General features: G+C 41.9%; 2 protein-coding genes across 2 annotated transcripts; both read left to right on the top strand.

The window, feature by feature from the left end:
- The first annotated feature begins 3,880 nt into the window (after positions 1-3,880).
- Positions 3,881-6,459, top strand: LOC131301963 (uncharacterized). Its single transcript, XM_058328493.1, has 4 exons — positions 3,881-4,271; positions 4,371-4,999; positions 5,093-5,595; positions 5,679-6,459. The coding sequence occupies exons 1-3, from the start codon at positions 4,227-4,229 to the stop codon at positions 5,379-5,381; spliced, it is 963 nt and encodes a 320-aa protein (XP_058184476.1). The 5' UTR covers positions 3,881-4,226; the 3' UTR covers positions 5,382-5,595; positions 5,679-6,459.
- Positions 6,460-6,608: 149 nt separating this feature from the next.
- Positions 6,609-13,128, top strand: LOC131301653 (uncharacterized). The gene is made up of 4 exons (XM_058328031.1): positions 6,609-6,911; positions 7,062-7,245; positions 7,338-7,483; positions 12,952-13,128. The coding sequence occupies exons 1-4, from the start codon at positions 6,624-6,626 to the stop codon at positions 13,126-13,128; spliced, it is 795 nt and encodes a 264-aa protein (XP_058184014.1). The 5' UTR covers positions 6,609-6,623.
- The last annotated feature ends 277 nt before the right edge of the window (positions 13,129-13,405 follow it).

Genomic DNA, 13,405 nt, shown 5'->3' with positions numbered 1-13,405 from the left:
TCAGGCATGAAAACTATTTTTGCAAATTCTATACTTGTTGCACATTACACTTCAAGATAAAGGTGTTTCTGACTTTCTGTAAGGTGTGAATTTACATCTAACGTGAATATTTTTACTATCTTTTTCCTTTCCCTTTCTTACAGACCTTTTTCTCTAATTTTGTTGTTTTGTTCTGTTAATCAAGTTGGAAACAAACAAATGAAAGTCAAAACTTATGTTCACACAATATTGATGTAAATTCTGGATAAATAATGGGAAGGTAACATGAATCCATATTTTGATTGTCCTAACTCTGCAATTTGGCATCGAGAGGTATACATGGATAAAATTTGGCCAATTTACTTTACAGCACTACAGCGAAACAGTTTTGTAAGACTTAGCTAGCTTGATATGGTTGTTGGCTCATTTCCTAACAGCTTCAGCTTTTGGGAATCTTGGTGACAACACCTCCTGTCTCGAAATGCCTGTCGAGGGGAAATTCTGGCTTCCAATTCCTACTAACGCGCCTAGGACGCTTGGCAGATAACCTGGTCACTGGGGTGTATTTGTTTTCCCCATGTATATGTAGAAAAAATGTTCCCTTCCAAATCTGTCAAGACTATGCTCTTGATGTGTGCCTGTCAAACTCTAGTACCTCTTCATGCTTTGCTGACTCATTCTTTGCCTTCCCTCTATCGGGGTGATGTATAGTTCAAACGAAAGACTAGATCAGGGGTAACAAGGGGCAGAATTTGGCTTATGACGCATGAGCTAAGCTGATCTCTGCCCTCTTCTTAGAACTTCCAAACTTCATTATCACCTATGCTGTTTCATTGCTGAATGATGACTTACCCTTTTAAACAAATAATCTCAACTTATGCACATGGCAGTATTTTTTTCCTTGGGCTGGAGTTACTAATCAAGTTTCCTTTTTTGTTGACCTGTGGGGATGGTATTCTGCTTATTATTTGTTATAGGTTCATCATAATAGAGTAGAGTGGACACTGCTAGAATTATTGGGTATCCTTTTTATGCTCTCACTTATCTTATCTTATGTTCATCTTGCAGTCTATGCAACGCAGGGATCCACCTTATATTGGTTATATTTACGCCTTCTCAATTTTCATTGGAGTGGTATGTGTTGAATCTTTTGTTTTCTTTTCTAGATTGTCTTTTCTTTATTTAAAATGTTTGTTCATTTATGTTTCAGAGTTATGACCCGTCGTATACTTTGGTTCTTTTCTTACTTCGATATTTTACTTATTTTGAGTATAAGGACCTTGCGGTTACCTTGACCTTGTGACCAGGGTTGGATTCTAAATGAATTACTGTAATTGGACATTGCTGGTTCTAGACTGGCCGCCTAGTTGTAAGGTTCAGATAATTGGGCAACCTAGTAGTAGGTTCATGTATGATTATACCAAGATAGAATATGTTTTAAGTATTCTTGGGCCATCTTTTTTTGTGGTTGTCTGTGAAGCCCGGTATCTAAAAATGTACTTACGAGACTTTAATTAGGTTACTAAACCCAATTTATAGGCTAAAGAAAAATGATCAAGGTTTAAGGGATTTTTTTTTCAGTCGACGTTTTTTGGACATGAGGATAGCATGATATAATTTTAGGGGTTCAATACTTTTCTTTAGAAAGCGAACGACACCGTAATGATCTACACATTTTAATTAGTCTACGTTGTAATATTTTTTTGAGTTCGGAACTCGGACATGAATAATTGAATCAGAATAATTTTTAGTAAATAGCAAAATTAAGTTTAGTAATCCATTTACCTTAGCACCACGTGTCCAAGCTAGGAAGTCCAACTATTACAAGTGTCCAAATATCCCCTAAGGTAAGGATGAATCATCAGTATATTTCATGTCTCAAAATAACTAATAGCCATATATGCTGTTAATTGCCAAAGAAATAGGAAAAAAGAAAGAGAGATAAAATGGTAGAAAGGAATTGGAGGTGAACTGGCGAAGTGCCCTTTCCTTCCAATCGACCGTACATCTTTACGCACCACCGCTTGCCGTTCAGGAAATTCTTTGGGTAAATTCCTCTTTCCTCTTCTCTCTCTTTTCCCTACGCAGACCACCACACGCGGCGACGGTCCTGGCGGACTTTCCCATTCCGTTTTCCCCTTTTTCTGTGGCCAAAACCAGAAGTAGGGGTGCCGCTGCTGTGCGAGAAGTATGCTGCGTATCTTTGCATCTAGTATAAAATTAGAATGTGTGTTTGTGAATCGTAAGGGAGAAATCAGTAGATTAAAAGAACTTTCAAGCAATTACAATTTCAATTATTAAGAGCTTACTGGTTCTATAAAAATGCAGACAACTTAATTGCTAAACAAAGTCTAGTTCTCTGGGTAACTTGATTAAGAATAGGAGACCTATGTATTAAGCCCAAACCCCCTTCTGAAATCAGTTGGCCAACTCAAGATCGAGAAGGCCTCTAGTCTTTCAATTTCTTTATTGAACGTATCATGACACAAAGGGATTGACAAATAGGTCGGTCCGAGGAATAAGAATGAGAAGGATCGAGTCTTTTGCTTAAGCTCTCGAGAAGTCAAAGGTGAGATACTCTATTCTTAGTTATATTGAGCTTCCAAGCAAATTATGTTATGTGTTTTATAGGCCAAAAGTTATGATATGCATACAAGTTATAAAGAAAGCATGATCTGTTGAAAATGATGTTTGCTTCTCATTTTATGCCATGGAAATATGTTATGAACTCATTATTCAAAGATGGCGATTTTTATGAGAATGGCTATGTTTAAGAAGGGATTATTCCATGAACACCAGCCTTGCCATCTAAAGGTGACGGTGTAATGTTATTATGATTCTCTGAGCGCCTTGTCATCTAAAGGTGAAGATGTTATGACGTTATGATGCTATGAACTCAAAAGAAAGTTGATGTATCCAGACAGCGGTGTCCCGGGTCAGGGGGACGGATTTTAAAGATACCATGACCAACGAAGGGGTTATAAGGGAGGAATGATATGTGGCACCAGCTGCCAGTGATTTGATCATTTTACTGGGATAGGGTCGTGACATTGTCTTTTTTGTATTGATATGTTACTAAATCTACAATTGGTACTTTGGGTCTAATTCTTGAATCTCAAATGGTTGTAATGTGAAACTGTTTCACATAGGTTGACTTATAAGTGTTAGCATTCTCGTTTGTCAACGGATCATGAACTTATTTCTGTGAGTAGATATTTTGTCTTTGAAATTTTTAGCATTTTGGTGGAGGATATTGACGGGTCTAGGCAGCAATTACCAAACCAAGTTCCTAATAGCAGACCCATACTGCTATTTGGTAAGGATTGCAAAACACTAATGCTTCAATGTGCTAACTGAAAGAAATTTCATTACATTAGAAAGATTCATCAATTAACCAATATGTTCTCACATCAACACCAGTGATAATTCCCAATCACGATTATGAGCTCATCATCCATCCCTAACTGTTCACACTTCACTCAATATTCATCAAGCACTAGCTAACATGGCATCATTTTCTCAGCCTTCCACTCCATGGATCCTCTATTTCTTGTGTCATGACTCATGGCAAACTTTTCTTCTCTCTTTTGCAGTAATCTTCTTGAAGGGTTGTTTCCAGCACATTGACAGGTATTTACTTGCTTCTTGAAGCGTTGTGATTTATACACCCTATTTTGTGTTTTGGACTTCAACTTTTCTTGACGTTATCATGCCAAGAGGTTAAACTCTTTTATGTACTGTGGAGTGATTCGATTTGTCAAGTATACACCCATAGAGGCCTTTGATCTCTGTGTTGTGAAACCAATGATCAGTTAATTCACCTACTATTGTCTTTATAAAATTTTCCTTAATCGTTGAATTGAATGACTATAACTAGTTCCACATTCAATTTGAGGGCAATTTTAATGTGGACAATGCATGATTTTCCAGCATATGGGAATATTGCCGGGTGTGTGACGAAGGGTAAATTTGCATGTCCTATATGTGGAGAAAATACACATTCTCTATGGTTGAAATTCAGTAGGAAGACTGTATATATGTGCCATAGGTGCTTTCTTCCACCATCTCACCCCTTTCAGAAGAAAAAATCATGGTTCGATGGAAAGGAAGAAAAGGGGAAAAAACCAAGAATCATGACTGGCAAAGACATTTTGCATGCTCTGAAAGATTTTAAGAATGATTAGGGGAAAGGTGGAAATGGAAAAGAAGGAAGCAAAAAACGAAAGCGAGACAGTGAAGATAAACAAATGTGGAAAAAGAGGTCAATATTGTTTGATTTATCATATTGGGAGGTAAGTGTTATCAACCAACATTTTGATCAATCTACCTATTACAATTATATATATTGGTCCTAGTGTAGTTTATGATTGTTTCTCTACTATTCTATGTAGGAATTGCCAATACGTCAAAATTTAGATGTCATGCATATTATTAAAAATATTATTGAGAGCATTATTGGCACGTTGTTGGGTATCGATGGAAAATCCAAGGATGGTTTAAATGCTCGCAAGGATATGCAACATTTGGAAATAAGGCACGACTTGCATCCAGAAGATCGTGGGTCTAGGACATATCTTCCTCCGGCTTCCTATACACTTTCAAAAGATGAGAAAGAAATATTTTGCAAGAGGTTATTTGACTTAAAAGTGCCTGATGGGTATAGTTCAAATATTGGGAATTGCGTATCAATGGACGAGTTGAAGGTCACAGGTCTCAAATCTCATGATTGCCATGTGCTAATGCTTCAGTTGTTGCCTGTAGCCTTAAAGGGATTACTACCAACGGGACCGAGAAATGCGATACTTCGCCTTTGCGCATTCTTCAATAGATTGTGTCAAAGAGTAGTTGATGGAGAAGAAATGGCATCCCTTGAGGTTAAGGTGGTTGAAACGTTATGCATGCTTGAGAGGTTCTTTCCACCTTCGTTCTTTGATATCATGGTTCACTTAACAATTCACTTAGGACGAGAAGCACGACTTTGCGGGCCAGTCCATTATCGTTGGATGTACCTTTTTGAGAGGTGAACACCTTTTGCTTTTTTGATGCATCATCATCTACGTTCTTTTCCAACATCTATGGTTGTATAATGTCAATGTACTCTCTTCATGATTAGACATATGAAGATATTCAAAGGAAATGTTGGAAATCATGCACGACCTGAAGGTTGTATAGCAGAACGTTACCTCGTAGAAGAGTGCATGACATTTTGCAGCCGGCACATGAAGAAATCTGTGGAAACATGCCATAGGGGACCTCGCAATCAAGATTTTGAGAACGATGTAATTCTCGAAGGTCGTCCAATATCAGCTGCCACATCCATCACATTGACTGATGAAGTTTTAGAAAGTGCACATCGTTATGTGTTATTCAATACAGCCATAGTGGAACCTTATTTGGAGTAAGTTTGATGAAATTTTGGTTGCATAATTCACAGAATTTCGTACACAAATAAAAGTTTGTACAGCCATGTGAATCACTTACTTGTTTGTTTCATTTTCTATTAGGATTCATATGGAGGAGTTAAAGAAATCGAATCCTAGTCTTGGTCTTCCAAAAAATAAAAGTTTACTTTTGAAGAGGCAAGCTGACAACTTTTCAAAATGGTTGAAGGAAAAGGTTACCTCTTATTTTGTTTGAGGTTTATCAAGTTTAATATTGTAATCAATATAGTGATAATTGGTTTGTGTATACTTGAACAGATTCAGGTAAAAGCATGCGCAAATAATGAATTGGAGAGACTACAATGGCTTGCTAATGGTCCTAGAAAGCATGCCTTGAGTTATACAGGCTATATCATCAATGGGCAGCGGTTCCACACAAAGGAAGTTGAGAAATCAACCCAAAATAGTGGTGTTTCCATTGATGCGACAACTCTGTGTAGATCGAGTGTGAAGGACAATGCACAAGTTGTTGATGTAGTTTCATACTACGGGGTGATAAAAGATATAATTTTGTTAGATTATCACACATTTCAACTGCCATTGTTCAAGTGTGATTGGGCAAACATTGGCCATGGTGTTAGGATGGAAGATGGTTTTACACTTGTTAACCTTCACCAAGGTCAGACCCAATATGACAAAGAGCCATTTATCCTTGCATCCCAAGCAAAGCAAGTTTTTTATTCAAGGGAAACTGATTCTTCGAATTGGTATGTTGTACTAAAGGCACCTCCTAGGGGCTTTTATGACTTGGAAATGTACGAAGAAACCGTGGATACATCTTGTAGGCCGCAAGATGTTTCAGCACTTGGTATGGACAATGACGATGATGATGAAAGGATAACTAACATTAGAGGAGATTGTGAGGGTACATTGATTGAGGATTTGTAGCCATCGCACCTTTGTAACTTTTGGTTTTTCTTTGGAACTTTTGGTATGTTGTATTAAAGGCACTTGGTATGTTGGAACTTTTGGAAGTCTTGTCAGGATATTTTTGGTTTGGAACTTTTGCTATGTTGTATTAAAGGCGCCTTCTAGGATATTTTGGTTTGTCTTATTTATTTATTTGTATCTTGCCATCGTGCCTTGGTAACGTTAATTTGTTATTCATAATATACTTGGATATTTGTAACTTTAGTTTGTTATTCCTGCTACATTACTGAACAGAAACAGAGCTGATTTGTTTTCTTTTATGTATTCAGCACCATGTATGTTCAGCCGGGATGCTTTTCCAAGAAGTTGGCAGGCTATGAGAGGGTAAGGCAAAAAAAAATTGAACAAAACTTTTTAGAAATGAAAGCTTTAGGAATCAACGTGCCAAAGTCATTGCTTGGTAACTATGAAGAAATATGTGGTAGCGGTAAAGGTAATGATAAAAGAAAGGACATTGGGCATGTGGTCAATGGTGATCCAGACTATGAACCATGTGATGGTGAAGGAAGGGGGACTTATGATAGTGACAATGATGATCCCTCGGCATCTCAAGCAAATCAGGTAATGATTCTATAGGATGTAATAAACTCTTTAACAGATTAATGTACTTCTACTTGTTTTTGCATATACATGCTCTTTCTATTATTTACGTGAGCATTACAATGTTGTCCACTCTCTTTCATTGATGCATTGCTTCTCTTATGTTTTCAGGTGAAAGGTACAAGTCCAAGAAAGAAGAAGGGTTGTTCTAGTGCACAACTTTTGAAAAAATCACAAAGAACTCAAGAAGATGGTGGCAGCCCCCAAGAAGCAACCCAAGCTCAGCAGCTCCCCACATCACCTACTGATCAAACTGACATGTTTTGCAACCCACATACGGTTGTTGGCTGCGTGGGTGAGTAATAGTGTTATGAGATTATTTCTTCCTAGTACTCTTTTTATGTAATATTTCTGAAGTGCAATCATATCCAATGCAAAATTCTACAGCAACTCCTACAATCCCTTCAATAATGTCACAAAATCTCAAACGCAAAAGAGGCCCTACCAAGCTGAAAACAATTGCTGTAGATGGAGGTAGTCGGATTGAAGTTAAGTTTTGTGGGCACGCGCCCCGAAAATCGCTCGATCTTTGGGTTCCCTTTTTGAAGACTGGGCGCGGCCCTCCTTTGAAAATGCGCGGCGAAACGCCTCGATTCAGAGTCGCCACTCGGGTTTTAGCGGTAGGAACACCCAAGGAACCGAACTCGAAAACGTTTTTGCCACGTTTGTTTGATTTTGAAAAGGCTTGTAGACTGGACCGTCGTCACCTTCGATATCTGAGGTTCGGGAGCCAGGTTACGAGAGGGGAAGGGTTTTATGGCACCCCCTCTCGCCCAATCCGGAGATCGGTCTCTACTCGGGCATTTCATGAAAACCTTTGCCTTTTTCTCTCATTTTATCATTTTTTAGCCAGTTAGGGCGGGGGAACAGTTAATGGGGACGAAAGCGGTAACAAATTGCAGTTTATGTGACAAAATGCTTATGAATGATTTGATTGCGATGCTAAGTATAGATTGAGAACAAGCACTGAGCATCCCGAGCAAACTGCAGTACGCCGTCACAAGGTGACGTGAGCAGATTCTGCCAGCATGCACTGGTCGAGCCACTACATGGTGATACAACCTGCGCACGCCACACATAAACTGGCGTACTCCACTTGTTGGATCTCTCAGTCTTTGTTTGCAACCCTCTGGACTCTGGAAAAGGACCAGCGCACACCCAGGGCAAACCACGCAGTTTAATATAACAGAATATACACAGTCACAGGCAAAATGAATGGCTTTAGGCCATGAAAGAAAGCAGAACACCCCAAAACAGTGTGGGACAGAAGATAGGCCTATCTTACGCTTCAGATGCAAGGGCCAGTCACCGGACCCAGAAGCCTACTGCCGTACGCCAGTATATTACTGCCGTACGCCACTTTGCCTTTGATTCCAGTGTTTGGCTTTGCATCATCTGGGTTCTGGAACATGACCAGAAGGATCCCAGAGGCCTTTACATGACAGAAATGAACAAGATAGGATGCCACCACTAAACAGTTCTAAATATGGAAAGCAGTAAACTGGTTATTAGCATGCTAAGGTGGTCGACAGAAAGATAAAACAAAAGGAATGACGATCCATGATCCCCACGCCGGTTATGCCCATACTGCCATGACTGGCGTACGGCTATTGTAAACTGGCGTGCGCCATGTGTCAACACACACGATAGCTGTATTTTATCCATTTAAGGCCAGGACTAGTATTATCTACTAGCCTGGACCTTACTGACCCCCCTCAGGAGTTGAAAACGAAAAAGAACACAAAGGTGGTATACCTCTTGGTATTGTGGTTTGGTGGTTGTTTTTGAACTTGAGGGTTGAAGATGGTGGCTTATATGATGACTGGGTTCCAGCAGGATGTGTGGAAGTGTGTGACCTTTTCTTCTCCTTCAATGGATGAAAGGAGATAGAAGGCTTGAAGAAAGGAGAAGAAGAGAGATGGCACCTTCTTAATGTGGCTAACCCTTTTGTGAACTTGGTAACCCTTTGCAAGAGTGTGAGAGGGGAGTATATATAGAGGGGAAATGGACTGAGATCAGTTAAGGTCAGGCCTTGTTTGGCTGGTCTTAGGAACAAAAGAGGCCTTCCATGCATTAAATGCATGGGACTAGTTGATGGGGGGTGTAGGAGAGAGAGGGGACGCCCCTGCCGAAAGCAATCATCAAGGACACTGTGGCCGACGTCAGGGTGGCACAAAAGTCCCGCCCAAGTGGCTGAATAAAGTTGATTTGACTGGGTTTGACTGGCGTGCGCCATTTCTTACTGGCGTGCGCCAGTATAAGCTGGACCACTGGTCGATGACTGACACGTGGCAGCTTACTGGCGTACGTCACCAAGACACTGGCGTATGCCAGTTGGGTTTTGCTGGGGCCGTTTGGCTCTGGTTTGAAAGGTTTGAAATGGGTTTTGGACGCTCAAGGCTTAAGCACACCCTTGTCCTTGATCTGTTTTCGACTATAATCATCATTGGGGAAATAAAAGATCGACAAATAACGTTATCTGGACAGTCCAGAATGGGGTGTCTACAGAAGCCCCCCTTTGACGGCACTTGAAGCACCATTGACTGGAGACAAGTAACGTCAAAGGTTTTCTAGACACCCTCTTCAAGGCTATCCAGAATACGTAAATTTTTAAAGAACCTGTTTGATTTGAAGTTGGGGCGGACAGACCGCTTCTTTGTTGTCTTTGACGGATAGATCACACAATGCGGACTCTCCTGGGGAACAATCTTTTTTGCAACAGCATCGACTCTGTTGGGGAAAAAGACTGTGGGACGGATAGATCGTCGTTGATTTGAAATTGGACGGGTGGACCGTCGTTGATTTGGATTTGGACGAGTGGATCGTCGTTGATTTGAATTTGGACAGGTGGATCGTCGTTGATTTGAATTTGGACAGGTGGATCGTCGTTGATTTGAATTTGGACGGATGGACCGTCGTTGATTTGGATTTGGACGAGTGGATCGTCGTTGATTTGATTTTGGACGGATGGACCGTCGTTGATTCGGATTTGGACGGGTGGACCGTCATTGATTTGAAGTTGGACGGGCAAACTGTCGCTCGTTTGATTTGAAAGTGGACGGGCGAACCGTCGTTGAGTTGAGAGTTGGACGGGCAGACCGTCGTTGATTTGACTCTGCTTGGGGAAATGGTTTAATCGCGGAATGATGAACGTTGTTGGGGACCAAACCTTATCCGGCACACAAAGAACTCTAACAATCACGGGTAGGTCGCGTCAGGGAGGTTAAATTCCATCTGTTGGGAATCAGAGCCAATCTCCTTATCAAGGACCATCCGAGACAGAGCAATAGGACTGCTGGAAAATGTGCTCTAAGCTGGTCTGAAATAGAGGTAGTCATACAGAATGGATGGACCATCGTTGAACATGGATGATGGATCATCGTTGAGGATGACTCGGGAACTATCGTTGATTTGAGACGGTGGGTCATCACTGAAGGACGACTCGTTGAACCATCGTTGATTTGAGACGGTGGGTCATCTGTGAGGACGACTCGTTGAACCATCGTTGATTTGAGACGGTGGCTCATCACTGAAGGACGACTCGTTAAACCATCGTTGATTTGAGACGGTGGGTCATCACTGAAGGACGACTCGTTAAACCATCGTTGATTTGAGACGGTGGGTCATCACTGAAGGACGACTCGTTGAACCATCGTTGATTTGAGACGGTGGGTCATCACTGAAGGAGGACTCGTTAAACCATCGTTGATTTGAGACGGTGGGTCATCACTGAAGGACGACTCGTTGAACCATCGTTGATTTGAGACGGTGGGTCATCGTTGAGGACGACTCGTTGAACCATCGTTGATTTGAGACGGTGGGTCATCGTCGTTGAGGACGACTCGTTGAACCATCGTTGATTTGAGACGGTGGGTCATCGTTGAGGACGACTCGTTAAACCATCGTTGATTTGAGACGGTGGGTCATCACTGAAGACGACTCGTTGAACCATCGTTGATTTGAGACGGTGGGTCATCACGGCAGGACGACTCGTTGAACCATCGTTGATTTGAGACGGTGGGTCATCACTGAAGGACAACTCGTTAAACCATCGTTGATTTGAGACGGTGGGTCATCACTGAAGGACGACTCGTTGAACCATCGTTGATTTGAGACGGTGGGTCATCACTGAAGGACGACTCGTTGAACCATCGTTGATTTGAGACGGTGGGTCATCGTTGAGGACGACTCGTTGAACCATCCTTGATTTGAGACGGTGGGTCATCGTTGAGGACGACTCGTTAAACCATCGTTGATTTGAGACGGTGGGTCATCGTTGAAGGAGGACTCGTTAAACCATCGTTGATTTGAGACGGTGGGTCATCGCTGAAGACGACTCGTTGAACCATCGTTGATTTGAGACGGTGGGTCATCACGGAAGGACGACTCGTTGAACCATCGTTGATTGATTGAAAAGACGATATTCTGATCATTGTTGATTGATTGAAAAGACGATAGGACGACATGGCTGATCGCCGTTGATTTGATTGAGAGGGACGACATGGCTGATCATCGTTGATTTGATTGAGAGGGACGACATGGCTGATCATCGTTGATTTGATTGAGAAGGACGACATGGCTGATCGCCGTTGATTTGATTGAGAGGGACGACATGGCTGATCGTCGTTGATTCGATTGAGAGGGACGACATGGCTGATCGTCATTGATTTGATTTGAGAGGGACGACATGGCTGATCGTCGTTGATTTGATTTGAGAGGGACGACATGGCTGATCGTCGTTGATTTGATTGAGAAGGACGACATGGCTAATCGTCGTTGATTTGATTGAGAATGACGACATGGCTGATCGTCGTTGATTTGATTGAGAAGGACGACATGGCTGATCATCGTTGATTTGATTGAGAGGGACGACATGGCTGATCGTCATTGATTTGATTTGAGAGGGACGACATGGCTGATCGTCGTTGATTTGATTGAGAAGGACGACATGGCTAATCGTCGTTGATTTGATTGAGAGGGATGACATGGCTGATCGTCGTTGATTTGATTGAGAATGACGACATGGCTGATCGTCGTTGATTTGATTGAGAAGGACGACATGGCTGATCGTCGTTGATTTGATTGAGAAGGACGACATGGCTGATCGTCGTTGATTTGATTGAGAAGGACGACATGGCTGATCGTCGTTGATTTGATTTGGGAAGGGACGACATGGCTGATCGTCATTGATTTGATTTGAGAGGGACGACATGGCTGATCGTCGTTGATTTGATTTAAATGGGTAGCACAAGCCATTGCTGCTTTGAATTGTATTCTAATTGCCAAAGTGTGCTCCAAGTGCTAGTGGAGTGGGACAGTGAGGCTGTGTGCTTGACATTTGCCATGGAGAAATGGATAGGGAGAACAACATGTGGCACCCCCCTTACAATTGCACTTTCCCAGAGCAGCAGCTTCGGCTCCAGTTCCAGTAGTGACTAGATCCCAGGTATGAACCCCCAAAATCCTGATTACTGGCTGCTTTCGATACTGGATAGGCATGCTTTGACGCTGGATAGATTTTCCCTGTTTTCAACAGTTGATATACAATATGCAATGATATGTACGAAATTGAATGCATAAATTGAAAATGCAAGGGCAGACTAGGGCGGCCTCTAGAGGATTGATGGCCTAGGATGGCCACATAAACAAGAGTTACAGAAAGCGGTACTGTCACCTTAGCCACAGCTCAGAGACACGAGAGCAATAGATAACCAGTGGCTAGAGGTGTGCAGTTGAAAGAAAGGCCCATAGAAAGGGTGGCTCGCGCCAAAGAGTTTTTTAGAGGCCCAGAGAGAGAAGTCTGAGAGATTAAGAGAGAGTGAGAGAGAAATAGTCCATCAGCGAAAGCCCCCTCAAAAGAGGCGGATGGGATAGGAGCCCCAGGTACTTCAAAGAGATCAAGAGTGACGACAACGACGAGAACGAGGCTGAGCTCTACCACTGAGGACTACCATTGAGCCTCTTTACTTCACTGTCCTTTCCTTCTGAGACGCGCTTCTAGATAGACGTTGAGCGGGCCAGCATGCCTCAGTTGACATTTAGGAGTGGCATTGGGTCGACGTACCCCTTTTCTTTGATGCTGGGGCGGATGAGCCCCGTAGATAAGCTTTACTTGGCCTTGAGCCGACATGCCCTCGCTGCTCACAAGACTCCACTGCTTGTGGACCACAGATGGTAGAGTAGCAATGTAAATTGCATTTTTCAGTTTATTTGACTCTCTTTTGAGAATGTCTAAAAGAATGCATAAACCAATCACTAATATCTAATTTGCATTGACAAGCGAACTGAATCGACAAACACACACATATGTACAGACTCGCCTAGCTCAAATGAGAAAGGAAGAAGAGCCCCGGATATGTCACGGACTCCTAAACATATGGAAAACAATGAAATTTTGGGCATTAATGTGCCAAAATTCACAGTATCCCTTAGACAGGTGAAACTGACACTTGCAT

The sequence above is a fragment of the Rhododendron vialii genome, chromosome 9a, assembly GCF_030253575.1.
Source record: "Rhododendron vialii isolate Sample 1 chromosome 9a, ASM3025357v1".
NCBI lineage: Eukaryota > Viridiplantae > Streptophyta > Magnoliopsida > Ericales > Ericaceae > Rhododendron > Rhododendron vialii.
This window is presented reverse-complemented; position numbering and strand designations above follow the sequence as displayed.